Source organism: Glossina fuscipes, unplaced genomic scaffold, assembly GCF_014805625.2.
Source record: "Glossina fuscipes isolate IAEA_lab_2018 unplaced genomic scaffold, Yale_Gfus_2 60984, whole genome shotgun sequence".
In the NCBI taxonomy this organism is placed as follows: Eukaryota; Metazoa; Arthropoda; class Insecta; order Diptera; family Glossinidae; genus Glossina; species Glossina fuscipes.
The window spans coordinates 68,975-80,960 of NW_024003240.1; the positions used below are offsets into that span (position 1 = coordinate 68,975).

The 11,986-nt window shown below is 34.6% G+C and overlaps 2 protein-coding genes across 4 annotated transcripts; one reads left to right on the forward strand and one right to left on the reverse strand.

Moving 5' to 3' along the window:
* Window positions 1-1,385: 1,385 nt before the first annotated feature.
* Window positions 1,386-3,498, reverse strand: LOC119643464 (ras-related GTP-binding protein C). Of its 2 annotated transcripts, XM_038042814.1 has the most exons (6): window positions 3,315-3,498; window positions 2,790-3,257; window positions 2,446-2,664; window positions 2,245-2,387; window positions 1,644-1,743; window positions 1,486-1,570 (listed from the first exon to the last, which is right to left on the reverse strand). In XM_038042814.1, exons 1-6 carry the CDS (start codon window positions 3,315-3,317, stop codon window positions 1,541-1,543), a joined length of 963 nt encoding a protein of 320 aa, XP_037898742.1. In that variant the 5' UTR covers window positions 3,318-3,498; the 3' UTR covers window positions 1,486-1,540. The 2 variants fall into 2 exon arrangements, with proteins under 2 accessions (XP_037898740.1, XP_037898742.1); XM_038042812.1 differs by having other exon boundaries at window positions 1,386-1,743.
* Window positions 3,499-3,607: 109 nt separating this feature from the next.
* Window positions 3,608-4,376, forward strand: LOC119643465 (28S ribosomal protein S17, mitochondrial). Of its 2 annotated transcripts, none has more exons than XM_038042815.1 (2): window positions 3,608-3,789; window positions 3,841-4,376. In XM_038042815.1, exons 1-2 carry the CDS (start codon window positions 3,682-3,684, stop codon window positions 4,198-4,200), a joined length of 468 nt encoding a protein of 155 aa, XP_037898743.1. In that variant the 5' UTR covers window positions 3,608-3,681; the 3' UTR covers window positions 4,201-4,376. The 2 variants fall into 2 exon arrangements, with proteins under 2 accessions (XP_037898743.1, XP_037898744.1); XM_038042816.1 differs by having other exon boundaries at window positions 3,853-4,376.
* Window positions 4,377-11,986: the final 7,610 nt, after the last annotated feature.

Here is an 11,986-nt window from a genome sequence, read left to right on the forward strand (position 1 = left end):
CCTGTTGCTCTCTCTATAGCGGCTTGCCGCTACTCTCAAAAAAGCAAGCAAAAATACCGCAAAATCATACGATTTCTTGCCTATGCTTGCAAGAGCAAAAGGAAAAAAAAGGAGTACCGCAAAATCATACGATTTTGCCTGTACTTGTAAACAAGGAAAACAGAAAAGAATAAAACAAACATATCCCGCAAGATCACGTGTTTTATAAGCAGTAGCACAAAATCGCATGATTTTGTCTAACGGCATGCCGTTATTCCGCTGCTTGCGGTTGATACAGGCCGACAGACACCCTACCCGAGGTTTGTTCGCGGCCGTTACAAACTTTGTCACAAATAATGATTTCACTTAAAAGAATTTAAAGGCGTACATACCGTGGTCGTTCATTGAGAGATTCGATGCATTCCAAACATCCCATGTACATACTGTGTAGATGATTAATTAAAAATGCCGTATCCGATATTCCGATCAAGTCCGTTGTCCGTTTTCAAAGAAGGAATCCCAACAACAAAGATGAGTGGATTCCACAACCAGCATCAAAATTGGCTCCAAAGGAAAGCCCTCCCTAAGTCAATCAAATTTAATTATTGCCATTTACCGCTTGAGCGCTTGTCCCACAAGCAAGGATTGCAATTAAAATCCCAGTAAAATTTTAACCAAAAATAAATTTATTGCGGTCATCAAAAGGAAATCGGTTTTTTCCAAATTTTCTCTCAGTTCATCCACCAAACCTTCTCTCAATTCATCCCCAAATAAATAAATTTTCCTTATGTTATACAAAAAGCCAATAAAACGAAGATTTGAAAATGTAAGAAATATCAATTTATTTATATATTTACTTATTTATTATGGACATTTTTCAATTATTTTTATTACTGTTCTTCTTAATTCTCTAATTAATTCAAATTTTATCATCAAATTATATCGCATAGCTGTTCCATAAAAATTTAACCAAGAAGCACTCCAATGGTATCTTAGAATTTTTGAGAAGCACTCTAATGGTATCTCAGAATTTCTAAAAATCAAACGTAGTCTCTCTGAATTTCTAAAAACCGAAAGTAAAGTCTCTCAGGATTTGTTAAAATCAAGCGGCAAGTCTCTAAAAATGAACAAAAACCACTCGGAATGTGTATGAGAAAAAGTACATATTTTTTTGATAGAAGTAAACAAAACCTTAGAAATATTATCTTCTATTCTATATGATAAGTAAGAAATTACAGTAAACGTTGCATATTCAAAACTTTATATTGCAAAGAAAGAAGAATTTGAAAAAATTATTTATACAGAAAATATATACAAATCTATGCAAGCACAGTTATTTAAACATAAAATTTTTCTTCAGAAAAAGGCACATAAAAAAAGAAATTGATCATAAATTCTTTGAAAATGTCTTTACAAAAACAAAAAACATAAGGAATTTAAATAATTTTGTTTGTTCTGTTTATTATTTTATCATCTTTACCGACGTCATCTTCATTAATATCATCTAGTCCGTTTGGGATTAATTCAGCACGCTCATCCAAAGTGGGTAATTTCTGAGTTTTTAAACGTAATTCAAAAACTTCGCTGATGGCTTCACGAAAGCATAGAAAATTATAGTCAATAACGCCTTGGCGATTAAAATTCTCTTCACGTAAAATACACACCAGGGCCAAAAATTTGTTCACTTCTCGCAAACACAAAATAGTATTGTTGTTCAGCTTGATTAAGCTTGAGCTCTGTTGATCAAAAGCCGTTTCTTCGGAGCTGAAAATATGGAACAAAGCTATTTTTAGATTTAAAGTTGAAGGAAGGTGACATAAAGCATTGCCGTTTGCTTTTTTACTGGAATATCCATAAAAAGTACGTATAAGGTTTGTTTGTTGATTCAGAATGATTCTGCCCGTCTAATACGCTATACTTGCATGTTTTTGGTTAGTTGTTAATTAAATTAAAATGGAAATTAATAAAGAACGTTGAAATTTCACGCGTATCCCCTCGTTTAGTAAATCAATCGCGGTCGGGGCGTAAATATGCCTACATTACCCAACGCGTGAAAAATAACCGAAAGCTTGAAAATATTGCCGCCGATTCGCTATAGACATATACCTTAAACGCCAATAATTTAGGCAATGGCATATATTAGGAAATGATTAACAAAAAGCAACCAATTTTAAATATTTGCTCGTAGGCATTCAAGATCAACTTCAAAGGCGAATAAGGTTTAACATTTACATAAAGAAATATAAGAAAAAAGGAAATATTAACCTGTAAATACTTGATAAGTCTATGACCACATCAATCATGTCGCAACACAACTCGTAGCTTTGCATATCAACCGGTGAGCAATCCGTGGCTATGTAAATTTTTGAAACTACATCAAACAAAAAAGCCTTTTCGATACCAGAGTTCTACCAAATATAAATAAAATATTAATAATTATTTTACGATTTGTTTTCCCTCATTTACCGATATAAATATATTAAGCAGATTTTCCAAAGTTGGTAACTGGGGTATTAGTTTCTGGACAACTTTTGAAAAGGCCTCGAATATAGAATGATCATAAATTGAAGTTAAATGGAAACTTAAATGTATTTGCGTCAAGCCGACCTCAGCTAAATCATCTGAGGCACGTTGATGTATATCTCTCTGCGATTCCATTTTCGTGTCATCGCTAATGCCATCAACCTAAAAAATAGAAGATAAGAACGTCTTTAAAACAGTGGTTTTAAATTTATATATATATATATTTATATATATTATGTATATGTATATGCATATATACGTATAGGAGAATCGACTTTTCTACTCACTTTATGTATAAACACTTCGAACTTTATGTGAGGATTTACTTTGTAAGCTTTGTTCACAGTATTCTTGAACTTAGTCAACGCCTCATTATAATCATCCTTCGCATCTATAACAAATACTAACGAACCGCAATTGCCAAATATCATATCTGAATCAAATGTAGGATCAATGAAATCTATTTGCCCGGGGAAATCCCATATAGAGAATTGCACAAAACTTGAATTATTAATGTCATCCTTAATGATTTTGCTAGTAGATTCGAGGAACAATGTTTCATTGGGTGACATTTTGTGGAAGACTACTTTTTGAATCGAACTTTTACCGGACCGTCTTAAGCCCATCAGGAGAATACGTGGTTTTAAATCTGTATCGGCGCCACCCATATCCGCTGAATCTAAACCTTCTTGATCGAATGCTCCATAGCCATATTCCTTAGGAAATGTGTCCACATGGTAATCGTCGTCATAACTCTAACAAAGTAACAAAGTATTGAAAGACTACGTATTTGGGTGTTGACCGTAGCTTACCATTGTTTTCGTGGTTATTTGCTGTCTCTTATTTAGATCTCCTGTATACCAGCTCCGCACGTAAATATATTTGCAGCACAATAACAAAATGATATTATTTCAATTTTTTTATTTACGGAAATAATGTTTATATTTTGTAAATTTTTCCAAATGTGCAACAACACTAATTTGTTTTAAGCAGCTGTGCAATCGTTGCAGAATCTTTACCTTTTAGATATAATAATTAAATCTTTTACAAATATTTATATATATCGTATTTATAAGCAAGAACCAGTCAGCTGGTTATTCACCAAAAGGAAAATTCCTTCGATGTCAGCCTATTTCATTTTTCTTTTAATTTGCCTTTTTTTTTTAAATAAGAGCTACTATGTCTACGCGTACTTTATTATTATTGGGTGTTTGCCTACCTTGTGTTAAGCGAAATACTTCGAAAATACGTATACGGCGTATGGAACTGGATACGAATCTGAATATGGTAAACTGATATATTAGTTAAATAAATTAAATTTTCATTTATTTTGTTCAGTATTTCAAAAAGGATGAATTTTTATTTGCGCATGATCCCGAAAAGATGTGCAAAACTGGAGATGTCGTTCTGATACGCGAATTAGCGCAACGCTTAACAAGACTGACAACGCATAAGGTTGAAAAGGTTGTTTATTCCTTAGGCGATATAACCGATCCTATAACGGGAAAAAAAGTGGTTTTAGGCAAATATCGCGACGATATAGAAGAAGCAAATTGCTTATTTGGCAAATCAACCAAAGGGTTCGATTATAGTAAGTCACTCCCACGTGGACGTTTGGTAGATACGAAGGATTTTACGCATGGTGAAACCTATATTAAGTATCATGAAGATGGTACAGAACAACCATTTGCGATCTAAGCTAGAACAAGAAATGTAGATACGGTTTTCGTAATTTCAATAAAAATTATGTTTTGCGGTATTAAGAAGATGACTAAAGAACTTCTCTTTGAACTTGCACTTTTCCCTACCTAAAAAAAGTAAGTAGGCGTAAAGAAACGCGGGAGATGCTGGAATGTTTGAAAGAAATATTTAGAGCAATCGATATTTTAAACAAAAAAGAAACGACAAGTTCAAAGCATTTAATTATTTTTTCCTTAAAGAAAATAAAAATGAAACCTAAACCTAAAAAAATGAATTTCTGTTAAATAGAAAAATAATTTAAATTTTGCGTGGTTGCAAAACGATCTGAACAACAAAAAAAGAAAAGCAAACAAATGCAACAGCTTTTTAAAAAGTGTCATCATATGTGGACACAGACTTTTGGAAAAAAAATTATAACTGCCGGTGATACTGCCAAATTCAAGTGATTGCTGCAAAGTTCTCCCTTTCTTACGTTTCTATGTGACCATAGTGTTGTCTGTTTTGCACAAGCCATTTTAGTTTAAACCATCAAGTAATTTTTGGTACGTTAGCTGCTTATTTTTTTTTTCTTAAACGGGCACGAAATCTAAAAGCTGTCCAAAATAATATTACTTAATGAAGGAGACTAACACTTTTGTTAATACACAAACAATAACGCGGAAGACGTATTAAGTGTTTAAATAAAAACTTGTGTTCAACGAGATTCCAAATATATACGAAATTTTATTAGTCGCGTCTCTTCTACCGACAAAATCTGTCCGAAGCGACTTTAAAGTCGGCATGAAAAAGTTAGCTTGTAGGATACATTAATTAAAAGAAATGGTTTTGGGTATAGTATTTCCTTTGAAAACAGTCTTGATTTGGATTAGTTCGTTGGCAGTGATTATTCTCAATATGTGGACAGGGTGGGGGGAGTGAAGCCCGTACATCGTCTTACCAGGCTGTTTTGGAATGTTTGCATCTTCCCAGCTATGTACAATGACAGTTTACTAACTGATTAAGACTTTTAAAAGATAAACAGGATTTAAAGCCGCTTGCTCGAATCGTTGAGAAAATGATTTATGCAATAAATTAGCACTTTCTTAAAAATCTGTAAAGCGCAGAAACTATTTGTTCTTACACTTTAAAAACCACTAAATACCCTATATATTGTGGACCATTGTTAGAAATAAACTTGTCACGGATAAACTTAGGCATTACTACACACACTAAAACTTCTTTAATTATGAAAGGATTAATTTGAGCAACATACTTTGCTATTTTCCAACTCAATGGATTTATGAGAGAAATAAATACTTTTTCTACCTGTGCAAGGAGCTAAAAGCAATAAATATTTTTAGCTTCTCATCTTTATTTTATTGACTCTATGCAGACTTTCTAAATAAAATTTAGGTAGTTGTCACTTGCATCTATCTAGTTCCGCTTATATATGATAGCCAAAATGTTGCGTGTTAAAGTTGAGAGAACAAATTCCCAGCACAATCCAACTATTACGATGAAGACTCTTCTTTGCTTTGTACTTATGGAAATGTTGATATTCAAAAGGTTCGCCTGGCGTCGAATTTCCTTTTCTTTGAATATGTCAAAAATCTAAGCTAAACGGCTTAAAACATCTCAAACCAATCAATCAATTTTTACGAATTTTACGATTTTAACGCACAAAATTTAAAAACATGCATTTCTTGGAACTTCGTCGAATAGTATGGAATTATCCGAAAGATTCCAGTATGTATTGATGAAAATTAATTTAAAAATAACACCCAATCTCACGTCCAAATAAAATCGGTGTTACGGGATTACGTCGCCCAGTAACAAAAAAAAAGAAAAAAAAGAAAATAAGCATGTACACAACTAGCATAGAGCCACACCCACAACTGGTACACGACTCAATTGTGAATGAACCCATCCCAAACATGCATAAGCTTGGCAACCGATAACAATTCATTTTCAACTCCTCTTGACATTTTAAGGTTAAGAGCTAGTTAAATTAGGTAAATTACGCGCACTAAGCAATGTTGCTTTAATGGACTTTAAAGAGTCGGATAATGAGAATAAGTGATAGACATCATTTAGGTTCTTGCCAACAACTCTGAGCGGTTTAAACAGCTTATAATTATATTTACATTGATTAAGCTTAACCAAGGTCAAGTGCCTAGAGAAGCGGTTGGGGACATTAAAGCTTATTTCACCAAGTAATGCAGACGAGTCGATAGCACCATTTATTACTTTGATTACGAAGCAAACGCCAAGAACAAATCTATGTTTCTCAAGAGACGCTAGGGGGGAAGAGAGGCAATCGGATCCCAGCCCAAATTCCTAAGAGCAAGAATTACTTTTGAACAGATTCAATTGAGTCAATTAAGTACTCAAGTATAGGTCTAACCAAACACATGTATAGCCTTTTAGTAAAGTAAGCATCATCAAGCTCTTTGGACCTCCTCCTTATAAAACCAAGTGCGGATCTAGCTTTGCTTAACGAGAGCTCAATGTACAAATTAAAACGTAATCTATGGTCAAATAGAATGGCTAAATCTGTAAACGTATAGACGACCTCCAACTGATGCGAATCAATCAAATACTGAGTAATGAATGACTTTCTTCTTGAGAATGCTTTTTACATTTATTTAGATTTAGTTTCAGAAGATTCAAAGAGCACCATGCAACCAAATCGTTTAAGTCACTTGGAAGCTTATGTGATTGCGATTCGGAAGGAAGAAAACAGTTTCACATCATCAGCATACATGAACATCTGGCTGGGATTAACCACCGATTGAAGATCGTTAATGTATAAACTTAATAAAGTGGGACCTAAGTGATTTCCTTGAGGTACGCCAGACGTCACGGGGAACTCATCCGAAATGATGAAGTTAAACAGAACCCTGAAGGATCTATTGTGCAGAAAAGAGCTTATACATTTCACTAAAAACCTAAATTCAAAGAACTGCTAATTATCTTAGAGATAACACCATATAACTCGACAGCGCAAGATTTAAGTACACATGATGGAATTCCATCAGGTCCAGGCGCACAACTATATTTTAGAGAGCTCACTATCTTCAGCAATAACCAAATTAATAATTGAAACCAAATTAGTTATAGGATATGTGTAGTTTGCTGATAAATCTAAATTAATAGCCGAAAAGTTTTGTCGGAAGTATTTCGCAAAGAGATTTGACGTTTCAATATCATCCGAGGATTCTGAGCCATTAAAAGAAACATGCGAGAGATTTATGGAGATTTTTCTTTTGGAACTAAGGAACTTAAAAAAGTATTTAGGATTAGCAAACAGAGAAGATTTAATAAAATGAAGGTAACTGCAATAAAATTGGTGGTTCAGGAAATTAAACTTCCGTCTTGCCACTGAGTAAGTCGAAAGAAGAACCAATTTTCGAAAATTTTTTTTAAAGCTTGTTTTTCCTATTCTTGTAATATTTAGTTGTCTTATAGGACCATGGGGGACACCTGCTTCGAGGACGGTACTGCTTGATCGGATGCAGAAATAGCTTGATTTAATATATTGCACAACGACAACAGTAAGCTATCAATACTTCCACCTGAGAAATCAAGCTTAATATGGGAAAGAGGTGATTTTAGCATTGAAATGTTGATTTTATGGAAATCATAAAATTTATTTGAAAAAGTTTAATTTGGAACGTTAGAGAAGTTCAAAGAAACATCATACTTGTAATGAAAGGAAATACCCAATGCTCGATAGTAAGGATGCTCAGCTAAACTAAAAGGAAGAGGGCGATTAGCACAAATCTCAGGAAAATTGGCAAAAAAAAATTGCAATTTGGGGTACAGTTGTATTGAACTAAATTATGATCAAATAATTTATTAAAGAACACAACGGCTCTACCAGCTGTTGAGGTAGGAATCAAACAGCCAGAACTATCACTGTAACACCAAGTGACTTGAGGCGAATTGAAGTCACCCAACGCAATGACTATATCGCTAGGTTCAGATTGATTGGCCACTTCACATAAGAGGGCGGCCTGTTTCTTATATACAGAGATATCCGAATTTGGGGGAATATAGGAGCAGGTCACATATAGTGTTTATTAGGAAATTTCATTCGAATAGCAATAAATTCAACGTCGGGAGTAGTTGGAAATTCAAGTAAATAGGAGAGAACTGCCTGGCAATTAAAACACCACCACCATTGCGATACAATCGATCGTTTCTAAAAAAAATGAAACGAATTGTGGAAAAGGTAGAACGAATTTTTGAATTTAGGCCCCTAACATTTTGACAAATGAGAGAAAATGAGTCTGAAGAAATATTTAGGCGAAAGAGCTACTGCATTGGCATTACGGGATCGATCCCGAGGGATAAATTCCTTCATTAAGGATCCAACCGGCCACAATGGTTTATTTAACATCAAATCCATATTTTCAATCGGAACTAGAATTTTAAAAGATGAGATAGATCTAGATTGAGAAGGAGCCAAATATTAATGCGCTTTAAATTGACAGAAGCGGCTTTCGCTGCCAGATAACTTTTTATGTTATCAACAGATGTATCTGGTGCCAGTCTTGACACAAATATTGTCTGGAGGAACTGCCTTCAAGCATTTGTCATCTGTACTAGGAGCAGCAGGGTTAACGGACGGGAAGTTATGAGTTGGAGAAAATATAGAAAGGGTAACCACACCCGCACGAGCGGCTTGTTTTAGGCGAAGACGCCTGAGAAGATTGAGTGACATCAATGGGAAGAGATACTCTTGCCACTTCAGCATAGCTTAAACCAGAAGGACTTGCCGGCTTATTTGTAATTTTTTTTACGGACCTACTCAGCCATATCAGAAACACTGCCGTTCTTTGAGGACATTATGGAAGCGTTTACTTGCACCAACGAATCGGACTCAGGAGGAATTAGAGGTGAAGCACTCTACGAGTTATGATTTTACTAGCTTGGGAAGAAGAGGAGTGCTCAATAAAACGCCACTGATCAAACCTAGTCTTAATGATCTGAAACTTTTCCCACAACGAGCCGAGGTTTTTACTCAATTCAGAGAAACTATTTCAATGAACAATTTGTAGAAGTCTATGTCCCGCTTCCTACAGTCATGACATGACTAGCGCAATGCCTCCGAGGGGTCAACGATTGCATCAACAGCACGGCCGATAATACCGGCACACTTTGCATGGCCAAAGCGATGGCAAAGCCAACACGAAACGAGTCTTTCAGATTCGGGGCCCGTTTTCGCACGACAAAGTGTATATAAACACTCCATTTCCAGTCTAAAAGACAGTAGTGGATTATGAAGAACAGACGGAACAAATTGCAAAAAAATCCTCAACACAAAAATTTATCAACCAATTTAAGTAAAATTTCTCTGTTACGTTGACACTGTAATAAGAGATCAAAACCAAAACAAACTACAAACACCAAAAAAATAAAAAGAGAGAAAAAACAAACAAAAAAAAGAGAGATTTATATCAGAGCTCAAATTTTTGTTTGCAAAAATCCAGTGAATCAAAGCGTAAAGAAAAAACACTTCTTTTACTTCCTTCTTTTGAATTCACTCACTTTCTCCTCAGAGTATATTATAAATTTACACACAATACAATAAGGCAAAATGGCCACGAAATTCAACAAGAAAATAAAATATTAATTGCCGAAACAAAATATAGACGACTATACCGCGCGACAGAGTTGCCAAAACTTAATATGAGGAAAATTTTCTAATTATTGAAAATTGGTGGTCTGAGTCACGGAAGCTTGTTAGATCTGACTCTTTCAAATTCTGCTCAATTAATCTCTCAATGGAAAATTACGAATGATGTGTATCTGGGCAACAGTCGCCACCTTTCTGTAATTTTTAAAAGTTAGGAAAATGTAGTTTTAAAAATTAATGGTTTTATATCCCAGAAGTTATTATTGGACCGCTTATCTAATGTTAACTTAGATTCTGAAATTTCCTGAATTCAAAACACATTTCAAGATGAAATTAAAAATGCTTCACTTTTTGCTATTTTCCCACAAAAAAGAACTCTCAAGATCTTTTAATTCCGCCAAGTTTAAATCTTTTAGAGAGTTGCAAAAAGAATGGAAAGTGGCTGCAAGAAAACCAAAAAGGGAGCATAGGTCTCTTCTAATTGAATTATTGAGCACCAGCGCTTTTTGTAACATCCGCGAACAAATTTAGGGTAGGGTGTCAGTCGGTCTGTTTTTACCGAAAATGTAGCAGTAACGGCATCCCGTTATGCAAAATCGCGTGATTTTGCGGTTTGTTCCTTTTTTGCAAGAATAGCGCCTAGCCGCTAGGTAGCCGACTCAAAAGAAAAAAAAGGAAAAGAAGAAATCATGCGAGGAGATTAGGTTTTGTTTGATTGATTTGTCTGCTAACAGTGAGTCAGGTTTTGATCTTGAGGAGCGAAAGTCGAGTAGTAGCGGCCGAAGTAAGCATCTAATGTCCAGAAATGTGGAAAAGTTTTGTAAAATTGTAAAAATTTGTAATAAAACGATAAACAGTCGAAATAAAATATTTGCAGTTTTTTATTGTTACAGTTTGCGAGAAGTACTTATGTAAAAAGGAAAACAAAGGTATTAGTAAAATTGCCAATGAAGTGGACCCAAAAATGAAGTAGTCAAAGATCCCAAAAAAATTAATTCAATTCCCAAGGTGTGAAAATGTCAAAATACATGACGTTTGGGAAAAATTGTTAATGAATTAATTTTGGACCAAACAAAAAGAAAACTCGGTGTAACCAAAAAATAGTCTTAAAAGGAAAGGCGGGGAGTGTTTTAGGAAAATAAAAATTTAACAAAACCACTGCTTATGAATACACTGAAGAAGGTGCTCATTGGAGGAAGGATAAGGAGGCGCAGCGGATCTGTTCGGTGGGACAAAAAGCGTTAAGGGCCGGGGAGCAACAATACCAAAGATTTGCCGCTTGATCATCGCCACACTAAGAGAACTTTTAATTTTCCAATACGGAATGAACCAACAAAACAAGTGATATCGGCATGTCACTTTTCTTGTTAGCTTATGGCAGTTCTGCATTGAAAAAGTATTCTACTGCGGGATATAACGGTGTTAAATATGAAGTGATCAAAGTTTACTCTGATCCAAGTTTGTCTTCTTTGTTGAATGCCATAAATAAATGTTGGATCAAAAACATTACTTCAAATAAACAGCGTGGTATAAAAATTGTTCCGATACCAAAGGCAGGGAAGAATCTTGAGTCGGTTAATTACAGACTTATCTATCATGGTTCTTTTTTTTTTTTTTTTTTTTGTATGTTGAACAGAGATGGACTAAGCCAATAGATTTGTGGCTTATATGTGCAAATAATAAAGTGTTGTAATTTTTAGTCACGATTATGTATAAAACGTAACAAAAAAAAAAGAGCGGCCGTAATAACTGGAGTGAGCATGTTAAATGTAATTGTGTGTGTGTGTGTGTGTGTGTGTGTGTAAGTGTGCTTGTTGAGTTCTTGAAAGTCAGACAGTGTTGCAAACTTTGGCTGAAAACCAAAATGAATGTCATGGTAATTGAAAATGATTGAACGCAAAAAAAGAAAAAACAAAAAAAAAAAAGGGAAAGAGGAGGAAAAAGAAAAATTCAAAAAGGATAAATTGGCTTTTCTAATAAAGCAAGTTAGTTCCCCGAGATGACGTACATTTTTTGCTGCAAAGAGATTGAGGAGACAGCCATATAACTTGAAGAAGCTAAAGGAATCTCTAATGCCATCAAGCCTGTGACATCTGAAGATTAGATTCTCAGCAGACTCAACAACATTGCAAACTTCACAAACATCACATGGTATAGCGCGAA

Bases quoted from the DNA above. Each gene is read 5' to 3' on its own strand.
- LOC119643465 (XM_038042815.1), top strand. From the start codon at position 3,682: ATGTCTACGCGTACTTTATTATTATTGGGTGTTTGCCTACCTTGTGTT. The intron at 3,790-3,840 runs GTAAACTGATAT...TATTTTGTTCAG, and splicing joins TGGATACGAATCTGAATATG to TATTTCAAAAAGGATGAATT.
- LOC119643464 (XM_038042812.1), bottom strand. The intron at 2,665-2,789 runs GTGAGTAGAAAA...TCTATTTTTTAG, and splicing joins TCGAAGTGTTTATACATAAA to GTTGATGGCATTAGCGATGA. The intron at 1,744-2,244 runs GTTAATATTTCC...CCATATTTTCAG, and splicing joins GACTTATCAAGTATTTACAG to CTCCGAAGAAACGGCTTTTG.